This window comes from Buceros rhinoceros, unplaced genomic scaffold (assembly GCF_000710305.1).
Source record: "Buceros rhinoceros silvestris isolate BGI_N320 unplaced genomic scaffold, ASM71030v1 scaffold114, whole genome shotgun sequence".
Classification (NCBI taxonomy): domain Eukaryota; kingdom Metazoa; phylum Chordata; class Aves; order Bucerotiformes; family Bucerotidae; genus Buceros; species Buceros rhinoceros.
The window spans coordinates 101,995-119,874 of NW_010409815.1; the positions used below are offsets into that span (position 1 = coordinate 101,995).

General features: G+C 36.2%; 1 protein-coding gene across 1 annotated transcript in view; it reads right to left on the reverse strand.

Annotated features, from left to right (window-relative positions):
• Positions 1-14,316, reverse strand: part of SNX29 (sorting nexin 29) — a gene marked incomplete at its 5' end in the record, with an annotated part of 95,084 nt that extends 80,768 nt beyond the window's left edge. The window contains 10 exons of the mRNA XM_010135338.1: positions 155-237; positions 740-818; positions 4,332-4,450; positions 4,647-5,016; positions 7,066-7,314; positions 8,124-8,194; positions 10,068-10,248; positions 12,582-12,706; positions 13,333-13,385; positions 14,251-14,316. Coding sequence (XP_010133640.1) covers positions 155-237; positions 740-818; positions 4,332-4,450; positions 4,647-5,016; positions 7,066-7,314; positions 8,124-8,194; positions 10,068-10,248; positions 12,582-12,706; positions 13,333-13,385; positions 14,251-14,316 — 1,396 coding nt within the window. The remainder of the gene's footprint in view (positions 1-154; positions 238-739; positions 819-4,331; positions 4,451-4,646; positions 5,017-7,065; positions 7,315-8,123; positions 8,195-10,067; positions 10,249-12,581; positions 12,707-13,332; positions 13,386-14,250) is intronic.
• Positions 14,317-17,880: the final 3,564 nt, after the last annotated feature.

The window sequence follows — 17,880 nt, forward strand, 5'->3', positions numbered from 1 at the left end:
TTTAGAGCAGTCATTTCTAATGCAGCCAGCGAATCCGAAATGAAGTGCTCTATGCCTCTCTAAACAGATATTACTGAAATAAAAATAGAAATGAAGACTTACAGGACTTTCAAAGTTAATTCCATCAATCTAGATACATCAAGGAAGTACTTACTAATTGTCATGGATTCTGGCACAGTGGCTGAAGGCAACATATTGCTTAAAGGATTCACTTGAGCTGGAGGACTGACTTCCACTCTATAGTTACAAAAGTACAATATCATCAATAAATGAAAACAAAATCCTGAATTCAAAACTTAATAAAAAAACATTCCAGAAACTAGTGTTGTCATCATATGCACCCATATTGAATCAACTCATGGTTAATTATCCTTCAATGTATCTGTTGTTAGTCTGATTTAAGAATAGACACAAAAGATCCATGGCCATGGAGAATACAGCAAAAAAATAACATAAAACCCCACATAAAACCTATTTCCAAAACCAGGAGGCTAAGTCTGCCTGTTATTTGACATAACTACCTCAATTCTTCAAGATAATTAGGAAAAGCTGAATATATGAAACTATGCACAAAGGGAAGTGTAGGGTTTTGCATTTGCTTTTCCAAACATTTGCAAAAGTACCCTAACGAATAGTTTGATTTCCAGTACCGAGTGACTTTGCCTTAGGTAACAATAATAAGCTGGCAGCTACAGGGTGAAGATATTTTTCTTTTAAGAAAAACATATTTGACATGTACCTGTAAGGAAGATCAGATCTTCTTGGTACCAGCTCTACCTCATGAACATGTTCATGTCCCTCTCCATTCTCCAAGTTATCTGAAGTGGAATGCACAACCATTAGCCTTCTTTGGTTAAAGTACTCACAAAATAAAATAAAAAACAAACCAGAAGGAAGGTAGTTACATTTTTAACAAGAAATGCTCATCTTTAATAAGGCTTTTAAACTCTTTCTTTCTCCAAGGTTGGCTACTGCACGCTCACCCTGAACGCCAGCAGGGTTGTAAAGTCCCTGAGGAACACAGCCATCATTTTAGGAAAAAACCCAGTACTGCACAATTCCTATATTGTAGGTAGATGTATATGTACATAGTATATGTAGATGTACATTTTACACTGATAACCATGTTGCAAAGCTATGAAGAGTCTTCTTACTGAAGTGTTCTTTTCGAGACCCAGGAAGTTCAGCCACCACATGGCATACAATACTCATGACAGATCTGTCTGTGACTTGTGGGAAAAGAATTTGTGGGGAGTCCCCAGCACAGGAAACCTTGCAAAGACACCAGTCCTTGACGCATTCCCAACAGAGCTCCAGGGCTTTTCTTTGGCTCCTTGTGCCTATGCACCAAACATCAGGAATCAGACAGATAAGATTTTTTTTTTTTTAAAGTCTGGGTAACATGCATCTGTCCACAGATCCACAACCATCAAGATCAAAACATGCACATCAGTGGGCCTGTCATTAAGGCAGTGCAGGTGGAAAGAAATAAAAATCACATTGTATTGATGTCTTCTGCATCTCACTATGTAAGGGTTACGAAGTTACCATAACACAGTTCTAAAATCATGAGCTAAAATAGCTCAGAATTTAAAAAGCAGGAATTCTAGAGAAAAGTTAATGGGAATTAGATTTATGTCAGAATTATTATGGAGGAGAAAGTTAATTTTTTTAAAAAAAAGAGTCGAGTTTACTAAGGCTCAGTTCCTAAAATGAATACTCCGGTTTTGTTGCAAGCAACTGAATTTGACTCATGCTTTCTCTTCTCTAGGGGATATGATACGCCTTGACACATCCCTGAAGCACTGCAACAGACTAGAACTGAAAACACAGATAGTAACATACACCACTATGGATTATGCTGTAATCTATTTCTAATATATATGTCTTGTTATTTACCTGTGTTAAGTCCTATAAAACAAAATACTGGATTAAACTCTGTATTTTACAGGAGCTCATTAAGCATATTTTAGTACAAATGTTGTCCTAAAAATAATGACCTTGCAAGTTACCGGGCTGAACTGCCCTCAGACAAAGCTAACTCACTGCCAGAAGGGATCTGAATGGCCCTGTTGTTAACCATCTCTAGCACTCTGTGCTTTGTCCGAGCTCTTAGATGTTCTGAGATGAAGCAAGATGAAACAAGGGTCTTTGGTATGTCCTCAACAGAAGTAAGCCCCTGTTACAATTGTTGTTCTCTCTGGTCCAGCATCTCCAGTGCTAAGTCACTGCTTAGTCTCTTGACTTCTGATTTCAGCTACAAACTCCTAGCTCTAGCTCCTGACGCCTTGTGACATCTGACTGGCTACCAATTCCCACAGCTCAACTGCGAGCTCCCATTCCACGCTCCCTCCCCATAACAAGGAACATTTACTCGCATTCCAGATTTCAATCTGTTGCACTCAGCAAACACAAATCTATAGTCTTTTTCTAATAGTTCCTGTATAAAATTTAAGAGAACACTATGCCACAAACTACATAATGTTTTCTAAATCCATTCCTCCATAAACTGAAAAATGTGGGAGCACAAGAAAAAACATGAACATCTATTTTCTGGTTTTTTTGAATCACTGGCATTTCTTAAGAGGTACATGTCTGAAAATACAGCAGAGGGCAGTACAGCATCATTTTAAAGATTCACATGATTTTTAGCACCAAACTTACAGAACTGAATTACACTTTTTCACAGGCCTTCAAATTAATGGTCCATTTAAACTCTTGGTACACGTAGCATATATGCAAAAAATATGAAATATTTTATAACTAAAACATTATTTGAATGCCACTGAGAAGTTATTAAGTGATCACTGAAATGAGAATACACACCCAAAGTTTCATAAGAGCCATGTTTTATAAATGGCTAGCAAAATATTAACCCGGTGGGAGCGGGGGGTGGGGTGGTGGGTGTTCGTTGTTTGGGTTTGGTGCCCATACAGATACTGGAAAAGCACCAGGTCTTCTTTTCCATACCTTAGACCATTGTCATTGCTGGCTTCAAGATCTCCAAATAGCCCGCATCATTTTCGAAGTGCAGTACCCCAGACTGCATACAGTACTGCAGTAAGCCCACATCAGAGCCAACTGAGCATAAATTTACAAATGACGCTTTTGTTTATGCACGTCCATATGAAGTGTGCTTCTACTGCATTGCTAATTCACTGTCAGTTTGTGACCCACTACAGGGGGTCTCCTGCAGAAAGCAACTTCAGCTTGCTGGTGGATGAAAGATCAGATATGGGCCGACAGCTGGTGCTTGCAGCCAAAAAAGTCAGTCTTACCCCGGACTGCATAAAACAGAACATGGTAAACAGCTGAGGGAGGTGATTCTCCCCCTCTATTTCACTTTTTGAGACCCCACCTGGAGTACTGTATCCAGCTCTAGGGTCCACAGTACAAGAAAGGCATGGACCTGTTGGGCTGAGTCCAGAGGAGGCCACAAAAATGATCTGAGGGCTGGAACACCTCAGCTATCAAGACAGGCTGAGAGAGTCAGGGTTGTTCAGCCTGGAGAAGCAAAGGCTCCAAGGATTCATTATTGGGGCCTTTCAATATATAAAGAGGGCTTACAAGAAAGATGGAGAGACTTTTTACCAGATTCTGCAGTGACAGGACAAGGGACAACGGTTTTAAACTGAAAGATATTGACTGGATATAAGGAAGAAATTTTTGTTACAATGAGGGGGGTGAGGCACTGGACCAGGGTGCCCAGAGAAGCTGTGGATGCCCCATCCCTGGAAGTGCTCAAGGCCAGGCTGGGTGGGCCTTTGAGCAACCTGGACTAGAGGAAGGTGCCCCTGCCCATGGCGGCAGGATCGGACTGGATGGTCTTTTAAGATCCTTTCCAACCCAAACCACTCTACGATTCTATTCCAAAGAAGTATTGCCTAGCCCATCATTTCTCATCCTGTATATAAACAGAAAACAGCTTCTATTGAACTGCATCCAATATTTGATACTTTCTCCAATCTGTCAAGATTAATTTGAATTCAAATTCCCAAACACTCTTGCAGCTTCTTCAAGCTTAGTGATATCTAGAAAGTGAATAATGATTCTTTCTATTCAACCATCTTAAACATTAAGAAAATACCATACAAGACCACAGCTTAATCCCAGCAAAACTTTGGTTTATTCTGACATTGATAAATACTCCTCAACTAAATATCCACTGAAATGGAGAACCCAGGTTCAGACTAGAATACATTTTAATTGAACCTCCCACCCCAGTTGTGCAATATCTCCTACGACCTTACAATCCCATTATTTCTTACCATTGTCCCACATTAGAAATTGTTACAAAGTTTTGTAGGAATTCGGTACATTAAAATACCTACCTGTTTGGGAGTAAGAACCAACGGCACTGACAGGAAACAGAACATCTGAGTCATCATTCAGGACCTGCAGAGGAGTCCAACTGCATATCTGAGAATTGCATGTGCCTATTTCATGAGGCCTATATTTGAAACAAAGAGAAAAATCTATTTATACTGCCAATATTCATGTTCACAATGCTTGTATTTCTTTCAGAGCTATCACTGCAAAAAAAAAAAAGTCTTTATTTCAGTTTGACTGCCAATTTCTTTGTTCAGTCACACATGAATTCATTAAAGATCAGACCATTCCAAAGCAGATGTGACAACATTACTTACTTTTCAGAAGCTTCAGTTTCATCTCCTGTGCCTTTATTTCCTGAAGTTTTTCCATATAGCTCATCTTCATCTGCATATTCATCATCAATGCTCTTCACATCTAGTTTCTGGTACTCATACTCTCCATTCATGAATACAGAATTGCTCTTCCATGAATGGTTACTTTCATTCCCATTCAAACTTTTTCCAAGAGTGCTTTCAGATGAAGGTAGTACAAAAACTGAAGATCTATCTACACTCTCCTCTGAACTTTCGCCTGTAATCAGAGCCTTTGTGGCATCCCCCAAATTTTGCTCATCTTCCTCTTCATCAAATGAGATAATATTTGTCACTCTCTTCTTCTTTTTTCGATCTTTTTTATATTTCAAATCTAATAGTAACAGAAAGGTTTAGATAGTTTAGAAAAAAGAAACAATGTAATACACTTATTTTTTTTATAAAAGAATTCATGTACTAAATGAGTTTAATAAAGAAAAAACACTTAGATACACATGGCATTTCATTATCTTTCCATACTGTCATGGGTTAGCGCTGGGCCATCCACTAGACTAATGACAGATGCTTTTAAATCTTAATTACCATCTTTATTTTATATGCCTTACACAAATCCGATTTTAGAAGATATTTTGGAGGCACATTCATAACTATTCAACTGGAACTGGAGAAATTAAAATGTCCATGAATTTATAAAATGAGATTTAAAATTAAAAAGTCAGCCTCCCCATCCCTTTCTCCCATGCAGAGTATGTCTACACAACAGAGAAAAGGTGAAACACTTCTTCAGAGAAAAAAAACCAAAAAGAACAAATCCACAACTTGCAACCAGACAATGTTAGTTCTGTCTATATCCTGGAAATTGAGCAGTTCGTTTCCAGAAAAAGCAATTAAACTTGCTCCCCACCTCAGCTAATTAGCTCTTGGTCTAGAAATACAATGCGATCCACTCCTATTACATCACATCTATGCTGTGACAGCACTTATTTTTAAACTATTACCTATTCTCACTGATTCTGACGTGCATGAGGCTACACGGTCTTGCAAAGCTGAGGCACTCTAAGAAGCATCAGAAATTTACTTACCAAGAAGTAAGTATATTGGGACTAAGCTACTTTGATAATTCAAGCCTAGCTCTTACACATCCACAAAACATATTAACATACTTCTAAGAGTAAGAGGATGTTAAAACCCATTCCAGATGCAAATAGAATTCCAGCAAAGAATTGATTTTAATGAAAAGATCTGACTTGCTCTAACATTCAATTTATAAACGGTAATTGAACAAACTCACTTTTTTTAAAGTAAAAGTTGTACATCACACGTACTCTATACATACATACTGTACACATAACACACATCTGTTGTAGTCCTGTGCAGCATGCGGTCAATTATTTTGTTATGTCATCTTGCAAGCCTATTCTATACTTAAAGTTATCCCAAGTTATCATCTACTATTTTAATCTCATTTAAAGTGCTAAACACCAAAAGATTTACCACAAGTTTGTTTTGAAAACCGTGGTTTAAAACAAAGTCTATTTTAAATGTCAATTAAAAAAAGATTTTATCTTGACTTCTATTCCTACCATATAGCATTCACATGTGGATTTTTTTCCTTTTTCTCATATTAAAAAAAAAACCTAAAGCTGAAACTCAAATCTTGTTTCTTAATTGGAAAAAACATAAATCCCAGAATCTTCCTGCAGTTTTGTATGTTTACAAATTAAAACATTCTTTCAGCCAGCTTCTGGAAATAAAGATGATAAAATATTCCTTTGCTACTTTTGGAACTGAGAACGTATAATGAATACCACATTTTGCTGGACTGATTTCACATCATAAGAGATTAAGACTTTAAGGGTCTTTCTTAGTAACTAACATCCTACGAACTGGTTGCAACACTAACACAGTTAAAGGTAAGGAGAGCGTATACATACATTTTCATTTGAGATAATCACCTGCTTCATACAGGAATTCAGACTGTAAACATGGGCACTGCTTGTAGAGGATCACGAGCTAAGATTTTTATCTGATACATAACAACAGACATATGGTAGCGTATTTCTGACTGCTAAAGTGCCAAAAGAAAACATATTAAAAATGAAAAATCATTACATCAGAACCCGCAAGGCATAATCTCATGAATGAAACTGAAATGCAGGTCGCAGGCAGTAAGGTGGTTTAGCTTCCCTCTCACAGTATACAAGAAAACTAAAGTACACATTCATCACCCAGTACTCACACTGGTACTTCTAAAAAAATTCAGACTTTTTATTTCACACTCAACTAGTTTGTGTGTGTAGTCCACTTATTTTTAAGGTTTTTGTTCCATAATAGTGCATTAAATTCAGTTGGAAAAGTTATTTAAACACACCTGAATATTTTATAAGTTTCTGAATGACACTAACATTGCAAAAATGCTTACCAGCATTTACATTCTTTGGGAGGACAGGGAGTGGGTCAGTGTCTTGATCAGGTTTTATTAGAATCGAGACAGCAGATGACGCAGTTATCTCTCTAAGAAGGCTGCTAACACCCTGAGTGGATTCTTTCAATAATGAGGTTACATTTTGCGTCGATTCCTTTAACAAATCAGACACGGTGGGTGTGCATTTGCTCTGCCCATTTAAGTCCTTATTATCAATGTTGATTGCAAAAAGAATGGAGTTCAGACCTTCAGATAAAAGAAAGGGGAAAAAAGAACCTAAGGTTCTAACAAAGCTGTGACATGTAAAACATTTTTTTCCCAGAAATTTCCCACAGTTCTCCACAAATGAATTCTTACTCTTTCATGTACCATTCACTCTTTTTTAGATGATATTCAAGCTGATGCAATCAGTTCTGCATTTATCTTGATGGCTGTTCAGCTGCACATTAAATAAGCAGTAAGTACTGTGAGCTCATTTACTTACAACCTTTAATTTAAACCCATTTCACTGCAACTTTAATCTTTGTTGGTTCCTATCTTCTATTAACAAAAACTCCTGTGAACTCTATCTTGCAGAATGAAACATGTGACCATATATCTGAGAAAAAGGGTGTGAAAGGTAATAATACATCACTTCTGTGGTCAAACTCTAATAAAGTAAATTATCTGTTATCATTCCTTACTCTTACTCTCCTTCCACTTACCTATAATTCAGGTCTTACCATAAAAGCTTATCACTGCTCTTTTCTAGTCAGGAATAACCCATAGCATTTTCTCTAAATTGCTTTAGTTTTTTAAAAAATGTTAGCCTGGACAGATGAAGACTTAGAAAATTTACATTAAAGACTTCTGAACTGTGGGAAGGTCAGATCCAGCGTTTTAACAGTTTATCAATTCACAGCATAAACCAGCATCATACCTTGACTACTCACCCTGAATGTGCACCTGACACATTCTCCGCATAAGCAGAGAAGCTCCTCACAACCAGAAATAGATGTAACACCTCATATTGAAATCATTTTCCAAGAACAGAAGGATTTAAAAGCAAGTCTTACCAGCTGCCATTGTAGGGATCATACTAGAACGTTCTTCATCCATCATAAAAGACCAGTCTTCATAGAAGACACTATAATTTGAAAGGAAATAAAAAAAGAAGAAAAAAGGCATATGCAGGCCTATATTAACATATTCCACTTCTAAAGGACAGGACAAATCTGAAAAATAACTGAGTATACCATTGAATCAAAAGATATGTCACAGTAGCTCCTCGAAGCCCTGAAATATATAGTACTGTCTGAACAGTTATCAAAGACATGCTAAATAGTATCTTACCTACAGTTTTAGCTCTGCATTTTTTTTATGGGAAAAAAGCCACTCAGGCCAAGGTGGTTCATACCGCATTAGCATTCAAATATTTCTCTACAGCCATGACTATACTGCATATGTAAGTTTAAATTAACTATAGCTGACCATAATTACAAAGCCACTTCATAAAATATTAAAAAACACAAAAACAAACAAAAAGATCTACTTCATCTTGAGCAACCTGATCTAGTGGAAGGTGTCCCTGCCTGAAGCAGAGGGGTTGGACTAGGTGATCTTTAGACCCAAAACATTCCATGACACTGTGACCTGTTTCAATATCCAAAACCACATCAATGACCCTAAATAATTAAGAGTCAAACAGGAATTTGGATGTATGGGGAAAAAAGTTACCAGGAATTTCATTGTGAACACATGAATTTAGTTGTTCTAAATCTGGTTCTTTTTAGTAGCAGGACGCTGTATTTTTACCATCAGCATTCGGTTAACGAAACATAAAAACCAAATGAAACAAAACTCCCAACCTATATTAAACATTTTTGATAGATTCATTTAAAAGTTTCCAAAACAGATAAGAATTAGGGACATAAACTGATTCTGCAAATTCCATTTGAATTTGGACAATATTTAAATCTTAAATATTCTAGAATGAGCTTTCTTAGAAATAAAATTTCTTGTGGAGTGCAGAGAGGGCTGATAATCCTGATACTGCACAAGTACTGCCACAAGCATGAGAGTAATTAGTGACACAGCAGTCCAACTGTTTTCAGGGTTTTATTCCTTTACTATTTCACTCATCTTTATTTCATTTCATACCAAAATCTGCCTTGCAAGAGAGCTCCAGAGGGCTGGAACTGAGTAAAAATGAAAAGGAGGTACTAACGAGCTCAGTTCTGGCAATAATCTCATCCAGTACATCCATTAACTGGTGCTAATGGAAAGAATGCCTTTCTGCTGGATCCACTGCACTTGATCAAGCTCAAGGGTTATTAAAAAAAAAAGGGAAAATACCCCAAATTTTCAAAAAGAAAAGGAGCTGTTTAAGTAAAAAAGTATGAACTTAAGTACATTTTGCACATCCAAACTACCTCAGGATTTCACAATGCAGAGTAAGTTATTCTCAGTAACTCTGTAACAAGAGGGTTCACAAACTGGTACAAAACTACTTCCAGGCGATCTGCAGTAGTAGGTACCTATTGCTTGACAGTTGGAGCTCTTCAGTCACAGGATGAGCATCTCCAAAAGGCAACAGGCAATTACCACTGGCAAATTGATATGATCAAGGCTGCCACTGTGTACAATTTTAATGGAATGAGAGGGGCTCCTCAAAGCATAGTGTCAAGATCTCAGTGAAAAAAAACAGTTGAAAGAAAAGGGAAGGTAGTTGGGAAAGAGGATAGAAATTAAGATGAGGGTAGAAACATATACTCTCCCAGGCCAGCATTAGGCCAGTTTCAGGTCACATGTTGATACAGGCACAAGACACTATCTTAATGCTGACAAAACTTCGAAAATTAACAAAACGAAAGTATGAGGTTAAGTGGTTTCACTAGCACAGCAATTAAATGGTGTGTTATTACAGTTGTGTTTTTTGGCTGAGTGTTTGGGTTTTTTTTAATCTCAGTACTTCATTTGTCCATACATTTCCTGCATTACAAAGACGTCAAATACAGTACCTGAGTCGATTCTTATCTGCAAGCAGCATGTGAACATATCTTTCCAGGGAATGTTCATTTAATGCACAGCGCAACCAAGCCCGGCCTCTACCAATATCTGTAGTAATTGTCTTCAGAGAGTAAAAGCGCTGCAGTTCATGCTTATTCAGAACTTCTTTCACATAATACCAAAACACTGGCTCTGGAATTAAAAAAAACAAAAAAAAAAAAAACAAAAAAAAAAAAAAAAAAAGACCAAACCACCCCACCAAAAAATGTTAAGCTCATATGCGAATGCATTTACATGGCATTTTATAAAACACTGAACAAAGGTGAATCATTTACCATCTTCATATAAATAACCTATTTAACCAGAGAGTTATTTCTACAAAACGGGCTATTTAAGCACTTAAAACTTTTCACTTCATTGAAAAAGTGAAACATACATTAAAGGATTCTATCTTACATTTTTAAACAGAATTTACATTTAGAAACACATCAAAAAACAAAACAAGAACAAACCACCCCACCAAAAAATGTTAAGCTCATATGCGAATGCATTTACATGGCATTTTATAAAACACTGAACAAAGGTGAATCATTTACCATCTTCATATAAATAACCTATTTAACCAGAGAGTTATTTCTACAAAACGGGCTATTTAAGCACTTAAAACTTTTCACTTCATTGAAAAAGTGAAACATACATTAAAGGATTCTATCTTACATTTTTAAACAGAATTTACATTTAGAAACACATTTAAGCTAGTATTTCATAGAATAGGTTCACATGTTCAGCTGGGAATATATTATGGAAAGGAAAAATTCTTTAGAACGCTGTCTTAGTGCTGATTGTGAAATGCTAGGAGCTATGTCCAAAGGAATGGGGAGCTCCAGAATTTGCAGACATGCAAATGACAAATTCACCTTACTTTAACAAATGCAAGTGTTACATTTAAAAGGCAACAATATCTCTTTCCACCAAAATACTTTCCTTGTCCTGTCCCCAAATATTGTTGAAAGGTTTTTTCGCAGTTGCCCCAAAATTCTCAGTTGGAGGTAACAAAAATCTACATCAGTAATCATAATTGTACAATAAAACACCTAGTTTCTTAACTGAGTAAGTATCTTTCCTGTTTCTCATCTGAGTAAGAACATATTTTAAGGACATATTCCAATTCACCTCTGTTTTCTCAGGGTGGGAAGACCAACCAAACATCAGATAATTCATCTGTAAGACTTGAATCATTACTATGTGATATAGTTTGCCAATCATTAGTCATTAATATTGCATCACATGTATTTTAAGATACTTTCAAGCCATGTGTTACATAAATAATAATGTTCCTCTAGCTTTGTTTGTTATAAATAGAATTGTTCAAATAACTAGAATGGTTTGGAAGCAGTTAATCTATACTGTCAGTAACATATTAAGAGTCTGAATTTAAGGCAAACAGGGCATTTGTAAGAGTAAAGAAATCTGAGAAACCCAAGCATTATTAAAAAATTTAACTCGTATCAATCTCTCAAGGAAGACATGCAAGTGGTCCTTTTGACAGTTTTATGAATGTCTTTGTTCAACATTTTTCTTTTAAAGTTAACAAAAAGGAGAAAGTAATTCTATTGCACAAGTGAATGGTGCACTATCACCTCAAATATTATGCTGGCTTTTGATCTTAATCTCACTGCAGGCAGCATAAAGCAGATGTCCACTACTATATCAAACTACACGTTTGGTGTTAATGTAATATCCATTCTGTGCAGTTGGCTGGTGCAAGTGGAAGTTAGGACTGGAGATCAAAATGTATTAACAATTCTAGTACCACTGAATATATTTCAAAAAAAGAAACTCGAGGCTCCACTATTTGTTACACGCTACACTTGACAGAGTTTCAAAAGCCAAAAGGAAACTTCTTTATACTATGTGTACCCGGTTTAAGAAGAAAAGATACTGTATGTCAAGCTTCGCAACAAAACTGATGAAGATTAGCACCTTCATATACTTTTGATAAAAAACCCAAGAAACTTTAAGGTGAAGAGAAGGCAACAAAAATAATCTTTTCTTTAGATGTGAGGAAAGTAATAAAAACCAACCCAATCAATCCAAATAATGTGAGCTTTGTTTTCAATATTACCTCAATACTTAGAAGTTAAACATATCAGAAGCTACAGAATCTAGCAGTTAAAGAACAGAGTGAGACAAGGTTAAGAAGGAAAATGTGGTAGTTAAAACTTAAGAGCACAATTACACAATGTTTATCCCTACCAGAAATCAAAAGAAATTTGACAATGATACTATTCATGATGGAACTGTAGGAAGTGCAGATTTCCAAACAAACATTTCTAGACAAACTTGGTATAAAAGTTAAACTAGATTAGGCAAGCAGTAACCATTTTCACTGCTGAATGAGAGTCCAAGTATTAAATGCACTACCAATAGTCCATAGTTTGGTGCATTGCTTAAAAATTCCATTAGAAATCGTATCTCTGCACTATCAACTGTTTAACATTGAAGAGTTACAATTAACAAATTACCTGTTTCAGTTTTACTGGAGAAACCTGCTGCCTGTTTGATTGCTGCTGCTGTTAATGCTAGTCCTCGGCTCCTCCTCAGACCATGCTGTAACACAGCTTCAAACTGAGCACATAAACAAGTAACTCTGCAACATAAGTTTTAAAGAAAAAATTCAAACGTGTAAAGAACAATCAGCTATGTTGCTATGCCTTTTCACACAGCTAGAAACAATGGAAAACCAGCAGTTTTAAAATTCAGCTTGCCAAAGAAAGGGAACAGGCTTAAGGTTTAAGAGACACAAATGCCATCTGTTTATTTGAAATCTCATTTTCTCTAAGTTTTACTTTTGCCATTGAATAAACACCACTTAAAACTGAAGTTGTCACATGGCTGCCAAAGCTTGATTAAAAGGAAGGACAGACACTTTAACTAAGTTCAAGTGAACAAATAAAAACAGTTGACAAAGTGGCTCAGGACTCTGCCCCAACATTCCAGAAGTACAGAGTTCTAGTCAGGGCTACAAAAAAGCACAAGATCTCAGCAGGAGCACTGACAGAAAGAGAGGTGTATTTACCCTAACTACCCTGGACAGAAAAGCTTTTAACACATAATGCTTTCTGGTACCTCTGTGTGAGGAAAACTTTACTTTGTTAGGAAAACTTTACTAATAAAGCAGAACATCATTAAAACAATACTCGAGACGATTGTGGAGCAGCCTGATTAATTTTTGCCAAAAAGACTGCTGCTGCTGTTAAAAATAGACTATTTTACCTGCTATCAGAGTCTGAAGCAATTTCTTTTCTCCCTCCAAACCGTATTTGACACTGCAATAAACACATTTAAGAAATTGTTACACTAACAAACTCAATATTCTGAAATATTTCTATAAAAAAACTTAAGTCATAACAAAAAAAGAAGCAGTACAAAATAAAGCATTGGCAAACACAGCCTGCAATGAAAAAGCCCTTTATAGCATCACGTTCCACCAGCAGGCTACTCTTGCAGCTCAAATACATTCCTGGTTGCCAGAACAACACACCTGCAGGTCCTTCAATAAATTTGAAACTGAGTAAAAATTACTACTTTTGAGTTTTAAATGTACACACACAAACCCAAACATTGCTTCTATTCAGCTCAGTGCTACCATTACAGAAGAATAATACTTTATGAAACAAATCATTCGCTTACTTCTGAGGCATTCTTTGGTCTCCCAAGCTCCTTAAAATTGAATCCAGTCTATGAAATTTGACTGGCTGAACCTCATGTTGATGAAAGACACATACACACATAAATAAACCCCACCGCTACCTGTATCTTAACCATTCTCTAAAATCCTAGAGAAAAGAAAAAACGCTGCTGCTGTAAAGTGTTAACCAGGTTATCCTTTGCAATACACTACAATTTAGTTCAGTCAGAAGTATTACAAATATAAATACTTCTAATGTTTATTACATATTTTTATATATTTATACTATATAGAGTATTACAAATGTAATCTGTCAAGAAAAAGAATTTTAAACAAACACTGCATAATTGTTTGCTGGCAGACACAAAAACTCAGTAGTACTGTGTGAAAGATGAGATTTCTTCTCTGGCTGGTAAAGAGGAGGAAAAAGGGCAAAGACAGTTCCTGCTATAACTGACAACGTAGAGTAAGTATGCTGCAGAAATATGTTTTGGATTTCTCACCTGCTTAACCGCATCCAGCAGCCTCTCTAGAAGAAACTGTCTTTTAGTGTCATTGTTCTGTGAGCCTGAAATTCAACAAAATGATATAATTTTTAAATAGTCTTGTAAGGAAAGTACATTCGGGCCAACACCAGGGCCCTGAAAACTGTCTTCCCGTACCAGTTATTCCATTAAATTTATTAATGTATTTTCTCTAAGTAAAATGATGCAGTCTGTGTTTTGAGGTTTCAATAGCCTTCCTCTAATAACACAGGAATACTGTTTGAAATATCTTCTAGAGTCTTACTTTAGTCAGACTTTGGTTTCATGATATAAGGTACATTTCGCAGCAATGCCAAATGTACAATAATTGTGCACAATCGGCTCAGCTCCCTCCTGCTTCTTAGCACACACACCTGCGGGGCCATACTGCAAGCCTGGAATTAACATAGTTCAAGATTTTTAAATTTTTTTTTTTGGTTGTTTGGATTGAGTGTATGATGGAGCTTGCATTGCAACCCCAAACATGTTCACTGTAACAACTACCAGGGTAATGTATCATCACAGCACAAGAAAAGAATGGAACATCCTCTTACTATCCAACAACCTTACTGCAGGAAAGTTTTAAGTCAGGTGAACAGAGAGCAGTCGGTACACTAAATTCCATAAAATTTAACTAGCAGCATAGTTCTTCCTGATTAACACCTACAAAATCTAGTTTGTTACTATACAAGCGATCATGCAAGACAGTCTTTAACTGCTTAATCATTTCTACAACAAATAGCATAATTATTTGCTTGTTGGAATATGCTTTATAAAATTCATTGTTTAATTAACCTTTATCATTTCTTTATTCTGAGCTTAAATTCAAAATATCCTTCAAAAGCCCATGTGATCTTTCTGGAATTAAAGTCATTTTATTCTTCTTTTCCTCCCAAAGAACATGCAACTAAGATATGCTGAAAGCCAATCATCAAAACTGCATGAGCAAGTTCCTCCAGATACTGAACATCAACCACCACACAATATACCCTGCAATAAACAGAGATGACATCAAAGATATGTGTCTCTTCCTCCTTCTGTCCAACACTGAGAGGTCCCAATCCCAGAATTTCCTACCTTCATAATCCCATTCAAAATAGTTTGCTCCTAAACCAGCAGGAGGGGACAGAATTTGTCATAATGAAATTATTTTGCATTTGTTACATTTTAAATAAAGGATCGAGAGAAGAAAAACCCCACGGTAATTCTATAATACACAGTGCCAGAACAAAGAAAACAACAGCAAAAACATGCAAATGCAGCTGCTAGCCTACTAAGCTTCGCAATGCTTATTTAGCTGATTACAGGCGATTTTCAAGAAGTTATACTTCTGATTTTGAACTCTCACTCAAACTGTGCAGACGTGATATATGAGGTTCGGTTCTCTTAGTCATATACTCTGATGTGTGCAAACAATGTTCAATGCTCATAAAGGACTCCAGAAATAAAACCTGTATCAAGTAGTTCTTAACTCCCAAACAACTATGCCAATTATGCCACTGTGAAGATAAGATTAAATTCATATAAATTCTACCACTCCACTTCGTGCTCCTTCAGAGATTACAATTTTATTAAATTACATTCAGTGTTCTTACCGTGCCTGCATTGCCCAAGACAGAGACACATGTTTACGCATCTAAATGCCTTAAAGTAAATCACGTAATTGTAAAATAAGGAAAACAATTAAATCCCAACCTTTAGTACAAGCCCTCATGCACAGTAACATTGAATATACTCAAACCTGTGGATTTTCTCTACCGTTTCAAAACTCATTACCTCTACAGTCTTAGGCTATTCACGTACCTGCAAGAATAGGCGTAACGCAACATTTCTCTTTGTATTAACAGTTTGAGACTACTTCAGAACACATGCATGTAATAAATAATTTTGCAACCTGAAAAACATCTATCAAATGCAAATACTGTGTATTGTGAGTTAAGTTTGTCTTCCAAACGTAATACATGTCAGTTTTTAAATTCACTCCTCTTCGACATCTTTGTATCCACTTGGTAACACAGAAATGGTTTACACTTAGATATCAGACTGTGCACAAGATAAACAATACATAAATAGAGATGTCAACTGATTGCCAAGTGATGGTCTAAAAGACTAAAGCATGTGATATCAACAACCTTAAATTTACACAGACTGACTGCAGTGTAATGTGTACTTTGTCTTTATTTCACTTGTAAACTTGTACTAGTAACAATCATGACCACATGTGATTGCAACCAGTAATTCCCACAAGCCGTTCCAATCACCTTCACTGTTAACAGGGCTATGAGGCCACAGAATGTCCGTACTGAGGCTGGCTGAGGTTTCGGCTCAACGCGTGTCTTCAGAACTCTTCTATTGCTGTGCTTAACATAAGACACTTTGCAAATAGAAGAAAAAGAATACTCACAAGGTCTAACCTTTTTTTGTAATTCAGATATTAAGTTGTGTGTTTTTTCAAGCAGAGGATATCTTTTTCTTTGTGATAAGCCTCGACAACGTAGTGCTATTTAGCAAAGTTTTTGTTTCAAGTAGATGAAAGGTAAAAATTACTCTCTACCAACTCTATTTAAGATTTTGTTCTTCTACAATATTCATTTTCTAGACGACATCTCTTACAAAAAGCATATTCTTAGACATGAGCACTAATTGAGTATGATCAACTGTAGTTGCTTTACGGATTAACAGTGTATTACAAACTGACCAAAATACCTTTCTACTGATTCACAACAGTGGTAAAAACTGCAGCAACACACACACAAATACAAAACATAGAATGCATAAGAACAGCATTACCCAGAAAAAAGGCTATATTTAGACCACTGCAATAAAAAAAAGAAGTTCATACATGAGTCTAAAAATAATTGTGAAAACAAAGCATAAGGCTGCAAAAACTAAGAAACTGAAGAGAGACTCCTCCCGTCAACATCTACTCAGCCAAAAGGGGTTAAAAATAGGCTCAGGTACTGCACCTGCCTCTGTGACCCGTGTCATTTTTGTGGTTCAAGGCCATGCTTTCCTATTTTTAAAACAAACTTTTCTCCATAGCCTGCCAGAAATATCCACACCTACTGCAGAAGAAAACCAACTATGCAAGTAAAGGAAAACAAGATTTTCATCTGATTCTTTATAGGTACAGCTCTCTTCAGAACCACATGTAGTATATAGGTTAAAAAAATAGATCTCAGATTGATCTTACACGTTTCTTGAAGTCTTTCATGCAAAATTAGACTGTGATTCCTTTTGTTTGCTCTAGTACAGGTTCTGAGAGTACAAGCTCAAGACAGAAGAACCACAGACTGAATTTAAATACTACTTTGTACCACATTGTTATGATTCGACTTCCTCATCCTGAATTAGCTGCATTTTTTATGTTTTTTCAAACAGTTATTAAACAGGGGACAACACCCCTAATTCTTGACCAGTACATAAATCTAGTAGCCTTGTGTTAACCTCCTTATTCAACACTGTACAATAAAAATGAGTATGTAATTAAATCAACAGCATTAGTAATGTTAAAGCAATGCTCACATCAACAGGAAGTTACCTTCACAACCACTAGAAATACACTGTAGCTAAAAAATACATACGTTAAAAATAATTATAGCCATTAGG